The sequence below is a fragment of the Accipiter gentilis genome, chromosome 27 (genome assembly GCF_929443795.1).
Source record: "Accipiter gentilis chromosome 27, bAccGen1.1, whole genome shotgun sequence".
NCBI classification, from domain to species: Eukaryota; Metazoa; Chordata; class Aves; order Accipitriformes; family Accipitridae; genus Astur; species Astur gentilis.
The window spans coordinates 17,663,492-17,681,321 of NC_064906.1; the positions used below are offsets into that span (position 1 = coordinate 17,663,492).

The 17,830-nt window shown below is 36.9% G+C and overlaps 1 protein-coding gene across 2 annotated transcripts in view; it reads left to right on the forward strand.

Annotated features, from left to right (window-relative positions):
• TMEM245 (transmembrane protein 245) overlaps nt 1-17,830 on the forward strand; it is an 86,748-nt gene that overhangs the window by 15,207 nt on the left and 53,711 nt on the right. The window contains exons 5-7 of one of the 2 annotated variants that reach the window (XM_049830428.1): nt 3,393-3,605; nt 8,817-8,986; nt 13,913-13,936. In XM_049830428.1, coding sequence (XP_049686385.1) covers nt 3,393-3,605; nt 8,817-8,986; nt 13,913-13,936 — 407 coding nt within the window. The remainder of the gene's footprint in view (nt 1-3,392; nt 3,606-8,816; nt 8,987-13,912; nt 13,937-17,830) is intronic. The other variant, XM_049830429.1, reaches the window with a different exon arrangement.

A 17,830-nucleotide genomic window follows, 5' to 3' on the forward strand; every position in this document is an offset into this window, starting at 1 on the left:
TGAATATGATAAATACTGAAATCCTTAAGTGTAATCTTGCCTCTTATCCTCCCTCCCCCCTTCTTTGTTTTCTTAAAAAAAATAAAATCTTTTTCTTTTGAAGTTACAGAAAAATGTGGTTATTCATGAAGGGGTGCCTTCATCCTGTTGTTCTGAAATACTTTTTCATTAATGATAATAAAATCACTGTTTCATCTAACTGAAGATTTTTTCTGATACCCTGCTCCATAGAGATACAGATATTTGCCTTTCTGTATGCTGCTGTTCCTTTTCCTTTTATTTAAGGAATGGGAGGAGAATAATTCAAAACACTATAGCAGCAAGAAGTTGACTTGACAAAGAACTTACTGTGTAAAGAAAAGAACATGTCTTAAGACAGCCTGGAAAACTTGACTTTTTTTGTTGTTTTTCTTGTATTCAAATAAATACCATACATTCTGATTTTGCTAGAATTCTTTACTGGATATTATGTTAACTGGTTGGGAAAGACTGTGATACGTTCATTAGTTAGAAGACAGAAAGGTGTTTTTCACATTTCATCTCTAAAATTACTATGAAGCACACTAAGAGGGGTTTTACAGAACTTGAAGTTGCTCTAAATCAGTATTCTGATAGTCCTTTATTCTGGTAGTCCTTTTTTTCCTGCTTGTGTTGACAAGGCACTCATGCCTTGGTTTGCAGAGCATATCTTGCCAACAAAATGTGAATTTTTTTTTTTCATTTGCAAAGTTTGGTGGGATTTTTGAGTGGATCAGCTTTGTGAACTGACTTACGCTACAGTCATCTGAATGGCAGTTCTGATGCTAAGGAGTCTGTGTGTTTTTTAGCATGGGGAGAATAGTGGGTCGTTGGCAATGCCAATTTAGTTTGGCTTAAAGTGGTGCGGAACTGCATTGTGAAAAAACTTTCTTGTCTTGGAATCCCCTAGGGGTTTTAATTTTTTTTTCCTGTTTTGTTTTTTTTAATTATTTTTCTTTTTTTTCCCTGTCAGCTCTTTCCCATCTGTACTTTGCATTCTACGTACAGTCTGCTTAAGTTAATAGGAAAACTGTAAGAGAATGAGGCAGTCTAATTTGTACTACTCTTAACGTTATTGTTGCTGTTATTTAATTAAGGTTTTCTTCATTGCAAAAATATGTTGATCAGATTTTTCATTACCAAAAGAAGGAATATTCTTTTTTCTTTCATAAAAGTGACTCTACTAAGGGCTTTGGGGGCAAAAAGTGTCAGATAATTTTATCTTGAGGCATAGACTTAAGCATATTAAATGCCTTTGGTTTTTCTATTTTGACTTCTAGCACTTCCTTCCCTTTAATAAATACTTGAGTCTCTGCTGCCTGTCATGTTACTTCTTATGTTTATTATATTAATTTTGGAGCAAAAAAAAGCAAAAAGCAAAGTGTTGAGTAAATTGAATTGATAGGGGAGAATTCTCAATTATGGATATAGTGCTTTGAAATTTGTGTTCCTTTAGTGCATCGTAAGCTGGATCCATTTTTTTCTATTACTGCTCTTCTGCTTCATTAAAAATAGACTGAGAAGTACAGGGGAATGATAGACCCTCTATTTCTTATGACAAAAACACTTTGTCTTTTTAGGAAAACTTCTGTTCGCAGGTAACTTTCTCTCCACTTATGGAAAATTAACTTGTGTCTTTTTCTCTGAAGTGTAGTTTGTATATGATGGGGCTGGCCTTCATCCCTTTGAGCCGTGAACTGATTTGCCAAGAAGCACTCCACCAGAAGCTTTGGCTGTGTTTAGCTGCTTGCAGAGTTCCTTCTTTCAGTTCGCATGCTGTAATTCCTTTGGGAATGTTCTGAAGTTCCACCAAATACGTTACCAGCAACCAGCTGATGTTTCTCTCGTTGTCCCAGTGTCTATCAGTTGGGAGAATCAATTGATATGCCTTATTGTATTAGTGTGGTGGGGAAGTGTTTATAAGCTCTAAAAGTAGTTCCCCTTACTTGTAGAACACCAGTGCAGATTTCTACAGCAAAAGAAGACCGTTCATCCAGTGTGTGAGGCTGCAGAATTTGTCACTTACCACTACTGTACACGTATGACAAATCCGTCTTGTCTTTTCGTACATTCTAGCTGTCATGCTTCAGGCAAAGAATGGCTTTAATGACACATTGCAGCTAAAACTGCATGTGTGGAACATGAGTTGTTTGACTGATACGCATTGTAGTATATTGTAATACAGTTTTTACAGCAGTTTTTCTCCGTGGGAGGAAAGTGATTGGTGCTGATGTGACACAAGTCAAGTGAAGGGAGTTGTGTTCATTGCTTACCTGCTGCAGTATGCACCAGCATAACATACTGCTTTTTATTCTTCAGCATAGAGTAACTTTTCAGGTTTTCTTGTGTGTGCATTCTTCTACCATGGCTGCAAATTTTTCTCAAGTAATGGTGTGTGGGAAGTGTGTGCATTTCGCCATCAGCATGAGGCCTCAGTAAACGTTAATACTGGTGTTCTCAGGAAGAGATTCTACTGCATAACAGTGACTGAAAATGGGATTGGTGTCATCCATACTAGTCTGATACTAGGCAGATGTACCAGCTAAAAAGTTGAATAAGTAAATAAAATAAATTACTCTGTTCTCTATACAAGACTTTTAATTCGGACATATTTTTGCCTGAAATGAGTATTTACTGTTTATTTGTAAGTGCCTTTAACACATCAGTTCACATTTTTGAATTGAATTTCATGTTTACTAACTTAGAAGGAGAGAATGACGACGTTTGTTATCCACTGGTTTATGTTTGCTCTTGTTACAATATGTTACACAAGCAAGTAATTTAGGATCACAGTGTAAGTGCTATGTTTGTAATGTGAGTGTTCAGGAACAGAAAAAGTGTAGTAAGAAATTTTTAAGATACAAGCTTCCTCTTCAATGTATGCTGTGGTTTTTTTGTTTTGTTTAAAAGAGCTTTGAGCAAATCTAAGATTTCTTTTTGAGTACTTAAGTGAAGAGAAATCAAAGATTTCTTTTAAGACTTTAGATTTTTGTTTTAGAAGTTAATTACACTTTGTGTTTTTCAGGGTTTTATGGTTCTTTGGTAAGATATATTTGGCTTGTAACTTACCTGCAGTGACAGAAGGCGTCTTATAGGCCATAGCATCTTTTCTTCTCTCCTGGCACTGCTTGGCATGGTGTTGCATGATGTGGGAGAGCTTACACAGCCCTGTTCTATTTTTTTTTCAAAATTCAGATTAGTGCTAAGGCTGTCTCTGTCTTTTAGAGAAATTAAAAAAACCCAAAACAAACAAAAAAAACCAACCAAGCAAAACCCAACAAAAAAAGGTTATTTTGGGACTAGGGAGCATATTCTGTTGTGGTGAACATTAATGTGATAATTTCCATCTCTTTGTTTGCATTTGTTTGTTTTAGGAGCAACAGAAGGTGATCAGTCTCCACATGCTTCATCATCTTTCTCCTCATCTTCATCCTCTTCTGGGAGCAGACAAAGACCTGAGATTGGATCTTTTCTTAGAAAAAAGAAAACTAGTGATATTTACTTTGTTACACTAGTGTGGGCCATTGTCATTGTCCAGATCTGGCTAAATTTCTGGATTGTGCAGCTATTGCCGGTGCCTTTTGCAGGTAATATTCCAGTTATTAGAAATATGTTAAATGATGACTTTGGATAGCCTTAGGCTTTGTGTTAAATAAAATAGAAGGAAAGGCTTGCAGGCTTGTATGAGTTTTAAATGAAAACTTTTTAAAGATTTTTTTCTTAAGAACTTCAATAACATAATAATGTTCATGATGAATTGTGGCTTCAAATCGGCAGATTGATAGGCACTGTCCGTTATCATGTAGTGGACGACTCTGTAAAATGGCTTTGCCTGTTGACTACCTGGAATAGTTTAGTGCCATATCTTTCATTGTAAGAATACTTTGGGTTTAGAGTACTTTGTTTTTCTTCCTCTTGATGTCTTGTCTTTCACATTTTTGCACTTATAGATAGAGAATATTTTAGCTGTTATTCAATACTGAAGTACAGCTCAAGCTAGCTTTTAACTCCCATTAAAAATGGGTTGCTAAGCTCTGTGGACAAGTCGCAAGATAAATTTGATTCTAATTTTAGCTCTGAGGTTAATTAGCTTTGTTACTTCACATTTACATGCGTCTGTTGTCTTGTATATCAAGCAAGAATGGACTAGTTATGCTAGCTATCTAAAGAGGTTATTTTAAAACTGAATGCCACTTTTTCCAGTACTCTTTTGTGGGGGTGAATAGGGAAGATGGGAAGTCTGGAAATACGCATGAGCTACTAAGAATCTGAAGGCATTTTCTCCTGTTCCCCTCCCATAAGCAAAGTGAGTTTCCTAATTTGCTTGGGTTTTCTCTAAACTTCAGTCAAAATGCAAATTGTCAGCATTTTTCCATGTATCTAACACTTTAAGGTAGCTATTTTCCCTTTTAGCAAGTGTGGTGGATTGGCCCCAGCTAGTGGCCCAGTACCCACAGAGCCACTCGCTCTTTTCTTCTTTTCCAGTGTGGGCTCATCCATGAGCTGCAGTCCCTTTTGGGAGGTACCGGCTCAGGCATCTCCTCGTCCCTAGGCCACAGTCCCGTCAAGAGGTGTAACTGCTCTGGCGTGGGTTCTCCACGGGCTGTGGTTGCCCTGAATGGTACTCCTGCTCCACCATGGAGCACCACTTCTCCCCTGGCATTTTTATTCCCTCTGTTCATCCCTCCGTTCTGTCTTCCTTTCTGTTCACTGGTTCTCTCGGTGTTCCCTCCTCTTCTCCCCCTCTAGTGTTTTCTGCCCTTTCTTCAGTATATTTTCACAGAGTTACCACCCCCATGCCTTAAGGGGGTCAGCTTTGGCCTGTGGTGGGTCCGCTGTGGAGCCAGCTGGAACTGACTGTGTCTGGCACAGGGCAGCCCGTGGTCTTTCCCCGTGGAGGCCACCCCAGCGGTCACCCTGCTACCAAAACCTTGCCATTTATACCCAATACGCAAAGCCTTTATAAACTGTCCAGTTGTACATTTGGAAGTCATGACTGTGGGGCCATGCTTATGGATTCGAGGGGCTCTGAACGCTGAGAGGCATGGCAAAAGGAACAGCTGCATGTTTGGCTGTGATGCTGAAGCAGCAGCTAAAGGGTAATGCGATTGTTATTGTATTAATGAGATTGTTATTCGTATAAGTGGCTGAATACAGGGTAAAAGGAGACGGGTTTGATTTTTTTTTTCATCCCAGTGTAGTTGCTGTGGAAGAAACTGCCCAGTTCTGGTGTGTGGGCATCACGGGAAATGGTGATGTCAGGTTGGATGTAGCTCATAAATGCATCATAAAAATGATAAAGGGATTAGAAAATAAATTTTACACTTACGAGAAGCAGAGCTTACGTGGCTTATTTTATTGGAGAGAAAAGTAAAGGAATGACTTAACCACTTGTTTAGAAACACCTACTTGGGTGGGAGGAAAAATGGGTGCAATAGTTTTGCAGTTAGACAGACAACAACTGGTTTTAAGCTTGAGCCAGATAAATCTGGATTAAAGTGCACATCCATAACTGAAATGGATGAATACTCCTGCTGCCAGTGACTAGGTCTAAATTAACTACCTGAACAATAAACTCATGCCAAAATAGAAATCAATTTTGAGAGTATTTGTGACCTGTTGCCTTAGCAGTGACACGGGGCCATTAAGTACTTTTTCTGGGCATATAACTGAATATAACTAGATCACCACAAAAATATTATGAAAAGGCAGTATAATGATGAACAGAGCCAAATTTAGAACAGTGGATCACGTTAAGTGTCAGAAGGTCAATGAACCTGGATTGTTAAAAGAGAGATGGTATTAAAAATATTTAGTAGTGGAAAATGGGAAGACTTATAAAGCAAGTTTTCGTGCAACTTTAAGCACTTCTGAGACCTTAAGGAGAATGCTTCTAGTATGTTAAAAAAAACCCCAAACAAACAACAAAAAAACCCAAACAAAAAACCCACCCCTAAAACCTTAAATAGGAAGGTGTTAATTTCACCAGAGTTTCTTATAGTGGTGGACAGGACTTACATGAAGAAGCATTTAGATTATGAGAAGTTTGTTGGTAGCATTACCATTTTTCCTTGAATGCATTTGTACTTTGGTGGAATGTGATGCTCTTTTAAAATTCTTTAATGTAGAGGGTGGGAAAACTATACCGTGATTATACCATAAAATGAAAAGGTGCAAAAATGACTTTTGAATTCGAAATCTAAGCAATAAGCCAGGTTGTGGAACACTTCTAGCATTTTGTTCAGTGATGTGAGCTTGGGAATCCTGTTATTGCCTTTTTAAGATCTTTCATTTACTTCCTTACTTGTTCTGTTGCATCTTTTTTTTTTTTTTTTTTTTTAGTTCTGTTTTTGTTTTCAGGTCGCTTTCTGCTTCCTGGAGACGTTTGGAATTTCTTATTATGCAGCCTTTCTCCTGCTCACATCTTTCTAATAACAGCCCTCCTTTAGCTTTTTCTCTCTTGCCTCTTCTTAACCTAATACAATTACAGCCATGTGATTGACTGCAGCACCTCCTGGCATCACCTTTGCAATGAGTGCACACTCAGTTATTTTAGAAGATAATATTTAAACAGTTATTTTTAAATAATAGCAGAAGGTTAAAATGCCATTTCAGGTATGTTGTTCACCTTGTAAAATGCAAACTTGCAATGTTTTGCTGAGCAGCAGTTTGTGTATTGACCATGAGTTGCATTTCATCATACAAAACTTGAAGCTGCAAGTTAGGTGCTGGCATTCGCACTGTATTTTCTCCTTTTTTGTATATGTTTGCCACATGATCTTTAGTAGAAAGATTATGAGATCATTCTATTTCTTCAAGAGAATAAATCCCATGTTTGCCACATGGTGGTGCCAGAGGGTAAGTAAACCAAATGTCAGCAAATTGAGTTGAGGTTTCCACGAACAAGAATGTAAACTATTACACAAGTCGCTTACAGACAATAGACTCTTCTGGAACTTTGAGAAGTGCCCTGTGGATATTAAAAGTTAACCTTTTCAGCTATATGTGTCATTTTACACATCTCCAAGTAGAAGCATGATGTGAATTTTTGAGGACGAGGCAATTATTGTGGTGTTGATGTATGGCAGTAAGTAATGAATCTAGTTTGGAGAATATCCTTCGTAATAAAAACCGGCTTTATTAAAAGTACACACGAATGTAATGATGGGGAATTCAGTATCAAATGTTGCTAGAAATATGATATAATTAGAGGAATACGATATAATTAGAGGAGTGCTGCTAGTGTTTTCACAGAAGGTTATTTTACTGTGTGAGTAGAATTTGTAACACTGGCTAGTTTTTGATCTACATGTGACGTTCACTGTTACTGAATTCTGGTTTAAAAAAATTAGGGAGAAATTAGGAGAATTATGTGGTTTTGTTGCTAATAGTTTCGTTTTGTTTTCCTTTAGAACCATAGTTTTCAGTATGGGGATGCAGTATAGTTCTGTTTAGAGATTTGTGTATCAGTAGTTCATGGCAGGACTGGGTTGCAAGATCTGCTGGTCTGTTACTGCTACATATAATAATTATGATCCTTTAAGTTGATGTATCTTGTAATGATGTTTTTGTGACCAGTATGTTTGCATCAATACTCCAGTAAAGTCAGTTGTAATACAAATCTTTGTTTATAGCATGAATTAATTAACTCCTCTGTTCTGATGTTAAATTTGCTAGTAGCTTTGGAAGATAAGTCACTTTTCTTTTTTTCAGTGATAAGACAGGAAATTTGAGTGGTGTAACATTTTGCTGAATAAAAAAGGAATATGGCAAATATTTCATGACTATTAAAGTTTTATTAGTTTCAAAGGAAGTTTTCATATGTATCATGCTTTTTTGCTTTTACGTTCCTGATTGTGATGATTCACAAATTTTGCATGTATACTCAGTGAGGGAGGGCAGTGCCATTGCAGGATTGGAACAATAAGCCTTATGCAAAAGTCTGTGGGATTTATTTCATGGCAAGTAAATGGACATGAGGTTTTAGTTCTGTAACTGTAATGCTAAACATTTCTAGTGTTGTTAAGAAGCTCTTTATTTTACAGTGGATATATGTTTAGGAGTGTTACAGAAAAGCTGTTTGTGGTAGCAAAATGCTGGGTTTTTGGGGGAAAAAAGTTGTAAAATAGTTCTTCTGTTGTCTGTTTTTGAAGATCAGTATGGATTTTTGTGAAGCTTTGTGTGATCATCTTCAAGCCAAGATAAAAAGCTGATCTGAAAGTAGTGGTTTTGATGTTTAAAGGCAAAATTAATCAGTAGTTATATTTCAGTTGAAGGTTTAAATGAGCACTTCTTTACTGTGAAATTATGCATGATCTGCTGTCAGTCCTTAAAGGAAAGATACAGCTTTAATGATATTGAAGGCCTAAAACCGAAGAATTGAGGCTGAAAATTTTCTTTTATGTGTAACATGCTGTTAAGTTCCGAATGTAGTATTTTATGTGTAGTTGTCTGGAGTGGTGTATATGTATGAAAATGTGATAAATCCACTGTACTGGAATCATGGAATGGCACCTTCTTATCCCAGGCCTTGCTCAAGTCTGTTAGCTGCATAATCGAGCAGTACGCAGGCACCTTTCTTCTGCTGCCATCTAAATTCCATATGAGCGTGGCTGTAAAGCAGATGAGGAGATTAGTACTAAAACCACTTGAAAGTTCTGAAAGGAATTTCTAATGGGAAATAAAACTCAAGGATCTTTTTCTTTCTTTTTCGTAGGTCTTTCAGAATGGAATGGATGTGTAGACTTGTGGTGCTCCTCTGAAGTCTTTAACACTTGATTTCCTTCTTGTGGTTACAGTTTGGGCACTTAAAAAGCTCGTGGTTCATTTTGGAGTTTTGAACTTCGTGGCAAACCGTTGCAAAAGTTGGTGGCAACTTGTTGAAAATTTTGTGAAGGAACGTCAGGAAGCTCTTGCTCCCAGGCCCATCAGAGGGCTCGGAAGAGTCATGCTAAAGCTTGACAGTAAGGTATTCCTACTTATTTCCTTAAGAAACCTGAAAGTTTGTTTTATTCTCTGTTCACTGTATGCTGAGATGCTTTAATTCTAAAATAAATGTCTGTCACTAATGGACATGTCTCTCACGTAAAACTGTATGTTTTATGGTGTACTTTAAACCATGTCTCTTCTGTCACTATTCACACTTAAGTACACATTTAAACTTCGTTAAACGATTACATGCAAAGCTTGACAGAAGTCACTTTTTAAATGTTGAGTTAGCTTCAGAAGATTCCTTCTCTGAGTAAGGCAAACTTCTTGTGATTCAGTCACCTGTTTACAAAGATTTTGAAGTTAATGAGCTTTAGTCTGAACGTTGAGACATTCCTACTTCTGTTGAGAAAACTTAATTTAAAAAGCAACCTGTTTTACTCTCTAAGTAGGGCCTGAGCTAGTTTGAACACATTCGTTTATACTGTGTGGAAGTATAGTTGTTGAACACAGTGGCAAGGTGGTACATAAGGGAGGCTTCCCAATGTTAGAGAAGAAACATGTGAGATAAGGTATTCGGGAAGTGCCATAGAATAAGGCTTCTGTGCCCCCCTCCCTTCTCCTCTGCTCAAAATGTGCCCACATTTGCATTGCAAATTGCAGAGTTGGAAAGCTCCGTAAAATTTATGAAGGCTCCTCCATTCAGAATTGTAAGTTTTGACTTAACCTGATAGCTATTACAAAGAAAATAATCTATGCCAGTGTGTAAGAATGTGCTTTCTGTAACTGTGTTGTTGAAGTATTCTCTGCTTCAGAAAAAGCCGTTACCTCAGAGTTTCTGTAACTGAAGAGCTGAACCCTGTAAGTATACTTGTCAGAGCATCTGTACCTTGGCAGATCTGTCTGCAGTTTATAGCTCTGAATTCCTACAGGAAAAGGAAGAGCTTGAGCCAGATCTAATGGGTAAATGGATGTCAAAAGGTCAACAAAAGCATTAAAATGGCTGTAGGAAATAAGTAACGGTTTCACAGGATTCATTGACAAAGAATCTGAAAAAGGAAAAGCCTTTCAGAATACAATTATGAAAAAAATAAAGGGGTTCTTCAAAGGTAGTGGAAAGTATTAACGTCTTGGCATAAAAGCTTACATTATACAAAGCTTTTCATTAAAAGCTTTTGTTTTGTAAGTAAGAAGACTCTCTAGACACAATATCATATGTATTGTATTTCATGAGTAGCCAAGATTAGTATCCTTGTATTGCATAACTATATGATATAGCATCCTTCCTAATTCCACTAAGTCTTTTCTCCTTAAAGAAGGTAGGGCTTTTGTCATAATGTGCAGCAGAACTTCCCACTCTTCAGCTTAAATGTATTGAAGGTCAGTTTATATACGTGTTGTTCTTGTCTAAGCAAAAGAACAGTGTTGGCACAACTCATTTCTCCATCTCCCTTCTCCCCACCATTTTTTAGATGGCAGTCATATTCCTTCTGAGGCTGTGCTGAGTGTATTAAAGCAATTCAAGCTCTTCTAGCCATTATAAGAAGGACATTTGATACTCTGCATGATTCTGTTGTTCTTGTTTGTGGCTATTCTAATTACAGTTCACCTGGCTTTATCATGGGTGGCTGGAATTATATGTGGTCTTCCAATGCTTATCACACTAATGCTTTCATATCTTTGAAGTTCTACTGGATGTGCTTATTCTGTGCATTGTAGGATCATGGATGCATCTCTGAGAACTTGGGAAGCAATGCCATAGGATATTGGCAATTATATTTTTTGTGCAGATAGGGAAAGGAGAGGAATGAAATTGACATCCTTGCAAGTTTTTTTAGAAAGGATGGATGAGCTGCATTTAAGTTGGATTACCAAACATTTTGGCTTCAGTAGGCACTGTTGAAGAGGAAGTAAAAATATGCAAAAATAGAAACTCACAGAGTGAATTGTTACAGCATACCTTTTCTGTGTGTGTGGGGGAAACCAAGATTGAAGGATCATTTCCTTTGCAATGAGATGTTTACTTTTTTAATATTTTATTTGTACTTTCTTTTCCTGGCAGCTGAAGCTGCTTAGTGATGTTTGATTTGGTTTGGTTTTGGGTTTTGTATACTGAATTATTTGGAGGCTGAATCTCAGCATCAGGATCTATTGGGGCTCTTAGGTAGGTACAAGAAGCCATTAACAAGGTCTGTTTCACACAAATATCTAGTTGTACTACCTGGTCTTTCTAAAGTGCTATGCCTAATTAGGAAATAGTTCCATTTTTGAATAAAAGGTGGTGAGGATGAGATAGACCAGTGGCATGTCTTTTTCTCCCAAACAGAGTTTAGGAGGCTAGTGTAGATGGTCTGGAAAATAGCCTATTGTGAGAAATTATGAGAGAGTACTGCTCATGCATGCAAATCTTTGAGCTTTACTGATTATGTCTGTTTCTTAAATAAAAGCAGTAAGAAAAGAACTGCTCTTCTACTTTCCCACTGCTCATCAACCTCTTGTTATCCTGGAAATGCAGATAAATTTGAACTGAAGAGAAGTTCTGATTAAGAGGAAAGAAAGTAGGGCATTGCTTTTCATTTTCTTCATAAACAGTAGGTCAAGCTGTGCCTGTATGTGCAGGTCTGCTTTAAATATGGACTATGGAAATAAGATGTTCCTACTGTATTCTTTAGTCCCTGGTTGTGCATTTGCCCCATGGAGCCAACAGATAGAGCGGTTCAGATATGAGAGACTTCCTGGAGGGAAGATTAGGGAGGTATCTGTTGTCATCCATCAAGTCATCTTAAAACTTAATAGGTATGGTATCATGCATGTTCTTACCAGCAGTCAAGAACTAGTAATTTGCTTCACTGATTTTTTTAATTTTTTTTTTAAATTTTTTTTAAAGAAAACTTTTGTCTTTTAATATGGTGACTGGTTTTATTTTGGTTAGAGTTTGTGAGGGAGTTCAGCACAGGTGGTTGCTCAACTGCATGCACTAGACTTATTAGTTACAATGTGCTAGTACTTGGCATGCATGCTTTCTGGTAGTCTTCAGTGAATCATGGAGTTATTACATGCTTTTTCTCAGGATAATGTCCTAGAATTTTATGTATGGAGGCCTGTAATAGATTGTTTGGACGTTGGGTAAAGTCAAGGTTTGGCTCTTCTGGTACCAAGTTCAGCACATAGTTAAAGCGAGCACAGAAAACAGGCAGAACCTCTACCAATCCATATATTATTGTAGGAGATATTACCATAGACATGTAAGATCTTGCATAAATAGTTTTCCAGTAAAATACTGGAAAAGTGGCTGTTGCTTTATTAATTGTGGATTGCTTGAAGATTAGAAATAAGCTGTAGTCTGTTTTTAAATGTGGATTGATTACGTTTGTAGAACTACTGGAACATCAGTATTGGTAAAATAGTAGGCAGGTAGAACCTCCCAGATATTGTCTTAAACACTTATAAAAAAATGATTGTTATTTTTGACATAGAATGTTATTTCCTGGTTATTAAATTTATCATCCAATTCCAGGAGGCTGAAATTACAGAAAAATACCAAAGACTTCACATTCTGCTAAAATTTCAGGCTAACAATAGAGCTCTAGCTTTTGTTATATTGGAGTTGCAAAGTGGAGAAATACAGTCATGAGATCTACGTTTTTTCCAAAATGAACCTAATGTATAGTGGGTTTTAATATGCAGAAGTAAAGTTAAAGGCAGAAGTATGTTGTTGAATCAGTAAACAACTTTACCTTTTTTCACTGATAAATTATTCCATAGGTGCAGAGGTAAAATAGAAATAAAATCTACGGTGTCAATTTGAGGCTTTTGAAGTTCTGTCATTGCTTTCCATTACTGTGATTCTTTCCATGAGTAGTAAAAGCTAGTAAAAGTGGGTGCTTTGTGACATATTTTATTTTCATGTTTCGTGATGTTCATGTTTCTTTGTAAATCTGCTTCTTGCTTCTGATGTAACTTAATTAACATTCTGAGATTTTTTTAATTTGAAGTAGTCTTACATTTTGTTTTCATTGGGAGCTAATATAATTTCTGGCAACTGGTGAAAACACTGGATTTATTGAGCATTCAATGATCTTGTTTTCAGGCAGAAACAAACTTCACCTACTTAACCTCTAACATAGGATGAATCGTAACGTTAAAGCTTTTCACTGTTGTGATTATGCTGCTAACTGATTACTAATGGCTAGAATTAAGAGTATAGTCCTACATAAACTAGGTCCTGAAATGGGTGTACTTGAGCAGTGTTGAGAATTAGTAAGGAAAAATAACTGTAGTACAAAAGGAGAAATTTTACTGTTGAGAAGTGCAAAGAACCTTCTGCACAACCAGTGAAATTATATGAAATCCATACATTTATTTGATCTACAATTTGGTGTTGTGTGTGTATCAGATTTAATTATGTATTTGATGTGCCATTGAATGTGACTGTTTTAATATGAATGTGGTACTAAAAAAGATACAAAATTTGTTTAATGGTAGTTGACATAATAGGAGTGTTTTGAAATACGTAGGAAACTGCCTGAATGGGAGTATTAATGCAATAAACAAGAATCTCATGTTAAGTTTTGGTGTTTCAGTAAAGTGCCCTTCTCAGAGTACTTTTAGAAGTCCTGCCCTAAAATCTGAGATGTTAGCTCTCAGTATAATTAAACTGGAATTGCCCAGATTATGCTGATAGCTCTGTTAATATCATTAAAGTTGTTCTTATTTGCTATATCCCTCTTTGTTTCAAAAAGTGCGTGTTAATAGTAAAATCTAGATTCTTGCATTAGAAGTTGTTATGATCTTTTCTTCCTATTGCAATTTACCTTTGTGTCTGGAACAATTTCATTTTCATTCTGTGGATGACTTTGCCTTTTGTTGCTTTTTTTCCTTCTCTGTTACTGCATTTTTCAATAATTTTCCACTGTGTTCTTGTCTTTTTTTCCCTTTTCTTCCATTTCCCCCTGCCACTGACAAGCTGTGGCACTGGCTTAATAAGAAGGTAAACAAACAGAAAAATTGTGATTCCAACTAATGGATTCTGTGGTTTTGGGGAGGTTTGTTGGGTTTTTTTTTCACAGCATGAACACTCCTTAACATGCCTTGCTTCTTAGTTTTCTCTCCCAAGTGTCTTTTTTCCAGCTCTTAATATAAGCTACTGAAGGTCATATAATTCTACCTGATCTCTTGTCTTCTACTAAAATGAATGCACATAGTTAAATGTTTTGTACAGCAGAATATTGCATTAGCCTTTCGAGGGTAGTATGATTTAGTGGCACTTTTATTTAAGAACAGTTGATCTCTACCTGGTCCCCACTTGTATGCATAACACCACCAGTTCTCTCCTGGACTGGAGAGCTGTTCTCTGCTCAGAGAAAGCATTAGTTAACTGAATTAACACGGGAGTGGTTAAGGGCGAAGCACAGTTGTAAAGCTATGAAGGTAAGCGCTTGCAAACAGCACATTGACTGGCTTCAGTCAGTGCTGTTAATCTTTTACTTTGGAAGTGTCAAACTGGCCTGTATACTCAGTGGTATTTGGTGCAGCAGGAGAGGAATGAGAAAGCTCACGATCTCAGAACTGCTGAAGCTAGCGACAGTCTTAAGGGAACTGAGGGCTAGTAAAAAAACTCCAAAATATAATTAAAGCAGTTGGTATAGCTAAAATACTCATTTTGCGTGTATGTGTGTGGCTTCTAAAAGTGTGTGATGTGTTTTATAAGAAATGTACTCCTCAGTTCCCTTGGTTCATCTTAGTCAACTAGGGTTAACTATTGTTCTTTGGGGAGCTGTTATCTCGAGAAGTTAAAACTGATTCAGTCCGTGTTTTGCCTTGTGTGACTGAAATCTGGACAACTCCTCAGTGCAGTGGTATCTCTCTGGGACTTTGGCTGTGTCGTGACTTCAGACAAGTGCAGAGCTGGAGAGGGATGCCTGTAGCATGTGTACTTCTGCAGGACCTCCGAGTTTTAAAGGTGAAAATCTAGTAGGTGATAAAATATATGAAAACCAAGTAATTAAGTGAAATAGGAAAAAATCAAATACTATATCTGGAAATGGGTTATGCTTCCAGCAGCAACTTTTATCCTCACGTACCACTTCAGTAGTAGTGGGAGAGTCAGAATGTTTACTATGGTTTTATAAACAACCACCCATCCTTTCCATTCAGTAGCTATTACAGTAGAAGCCATAGGTCTGCCTTGCATGTTGTGAAAGACACCTAAAATACTGTTGTTCTGGATGCTGTTGAAAACAATCGGAACAGAGTAGAGCATGGAGGCCACAGTGGCACTGGCACAACTCTCTAAAAGGTTCTTGTAAACAATGAAATGGGGCTGCACAGCTGGTATCTGCTGTGGGTGGCAGATGGGGAATAATGCTGCGTGTAGCAGTAGTCCAGACTGAGCAGCTATAGTGAAGTTAGAAAGTTTGATCTTCAGTATTTAATCAGTGAACTCAGGGTCATATGATGGGGGGCTTTCTGTGTTTCTGAACAAGGGGGTAGGGTTGCTCGCTTTATGATTCAGTTATAATTGTCCACTAAGAGGGGAATTTTTGAATGTACTTTTGCCCTCGAACATAGTTTGGATGTTTTAAAATTACGTTTTTATTTCTTGACCTTGAAATGTTTGTGTTATTTGAGTGATTTATAAGTAGTAAATATGCAAGCATAACCCTTCATAAAAAATTTTTTTATTAGGTATTGGTTTGTTAGTGCACTTAAGGTGAAGAGCTGAGTTCAGTTGAGCCATAGCTCAAAGTCTAGTCTCAACTACTTTTTTCTGGCTCTGAGTTTGTCATTTGCTTGTTTGAAAATTCATGTATGTGGATCAATTTTTTCCTTAATATTGATAGGTTGCAAAAATAATTTAACTGTAATTGCCTTGAACTCTAAAATGTCTGGATTTTATTTTTAGTTTAGAGATTTGCATTATTGGGCAAAACCCTATGGATATAGTTTAACAGAGGTTTGGTTTTTTTTTTAGTTCCTTGGAGCTATTTTTGAAAAATACTGTTTTACTTTATAGTTTCATAGGAAGAGATCCTGAAAGTCCTGTAGTGTTACATGCAGTGCTGATGCCTGTGCATAAGCAAGCTGTAATAATATAATCAAGATGAAAAAAAGGCAAAAAAAATACTGTGCAAACTGTATCAGGTTCTTGTGGGTTTGTTTCGTTGTGTTGGGGTTTTTTTTATTTGTTTGTTTGTTTTTAATAACTACATTTAAAACCAAAAAATCATACTCTACCAGAGGCAAAGGAGGAGATTTGTAATACAGAACACTGGATGCAGTTAAAAGGTTGCTTCCTTTGCACCTTTCTCTTTTTTGCCTGTCTTTGAAGGGAAGTACTTGTGAGAACACCAAGATAAATTTCTAATAATCCACCAAGAAACTAAAAATACACCACCTAGAGGTGGCAGAGTTTGAAATGATGGTTGATTATGGCTGCTAGTGATAAACCTTATTTTTTTCTTCCTGTTCTGAGAGCGTGTCAGAGCTGCTTGAAACCTTTTTTTTTTTTTTTTTTTTTTTTTTTTTTTGCGGGGGGGAGGGCAACAAGAATAGTATATAATCACATAGTTTAACATAGTATATAGCCCAAAGTACAGAATAGGTTCAGTTGGGCTAGCATGATTTGTTCTTTATAACGTTGTCTATGGCAGGAGACTCTAGAAAGAATTGCTAAATTCTGCAGTTGGTGTTGGTGGGACACTGGTGTAAGTAGACTTGAGACCTCATATAGCCCATTCTCTGTCTTTTCTAACTTCTCATCTGCCTCATTTCAACATAACCCTGAGATGTCTCCTGATTACAGGTTTCCCCTTATTCATATCGGATGATATTAATAAAATGATAGCCTCAGATATTAACTGAATGAAAGGGAAATGTCAACAAGTCTAAGAAATGTCTTGGAAAAAATTGTGATAGATAGTGAAGCTGTTTAAAGAAAAAAAAAAAAATAGTCCTTTTGGTAATTTTATGTAGATTTAATTGAAAAAGAAGTAGATGTCCAGGCATGCTTCACTCTGTGGGCAATGCAGTAAATAAACCATACTAGAAAAACTAGTGTTCTGATAGCTATGCAGTGTGAAACATGAAAATATGAATTCATGGATGATGTATTATATTGCATAATATGGAGAACCTGTCTAGATAGTAGGATTCGCAATTGTTAAGCATGAACTGTAGTTCTGCTGCAGCTGGGTATAATTTGGTTTGTACCATCACCCAAAAGTTGAAAGCAGGGAGTACTTGCAAATTATTGAGAAGCATTTTAACAGAATGCATCTCATCTTAAAACTTTTTTTTACAGGGAGCTTAATTTAAAAAAAAAAAAAAAGTTTAAAAAATTCATACCTTTCCCTTCAAAACTGTGACAATTAAGGATAGTTTTTTGTGGACAGTCTATCACAAATCAGTACCATTTCAGTTTGGGTTTGAAAGTGTGACCTTCTGTAGCTTAGGAGCCTGGCTTTCCTTTTGTTGCGTAATTTTGTATGTTGTGGCAGCATCAGCTTCCTGCTGTTGACTAACTTTAAATTAGAAGCTTAGAACTGAGTTTAAAACTTTATGATCTCTGGCTAATGACTAGTGTTTAGTCAATATATGTTTGTCTTTGCGTGCATGCCAGTGGTTTACAGGAAGGTCGTGAAGGGAGTAAGGGGTTGTTGGGGTAAGAACGAAGTCTGGACCCGATGCAGTGGTAAGTACAAGCACACAGGGATTTAACAGTCTAGTTTACCTGCAGTAACATAGCACCTATGCGTTATCTAGCATGAGTGTGCAAAGGTGAGTGCTTCCTAAGGAGATATTGTGGGTAAATGTAGAGAAAGGAAGGGAGGTTTAATAGCAAGCAAATTAAAGGAGAAGGAGTAAATATAGCCCTACGTGAATG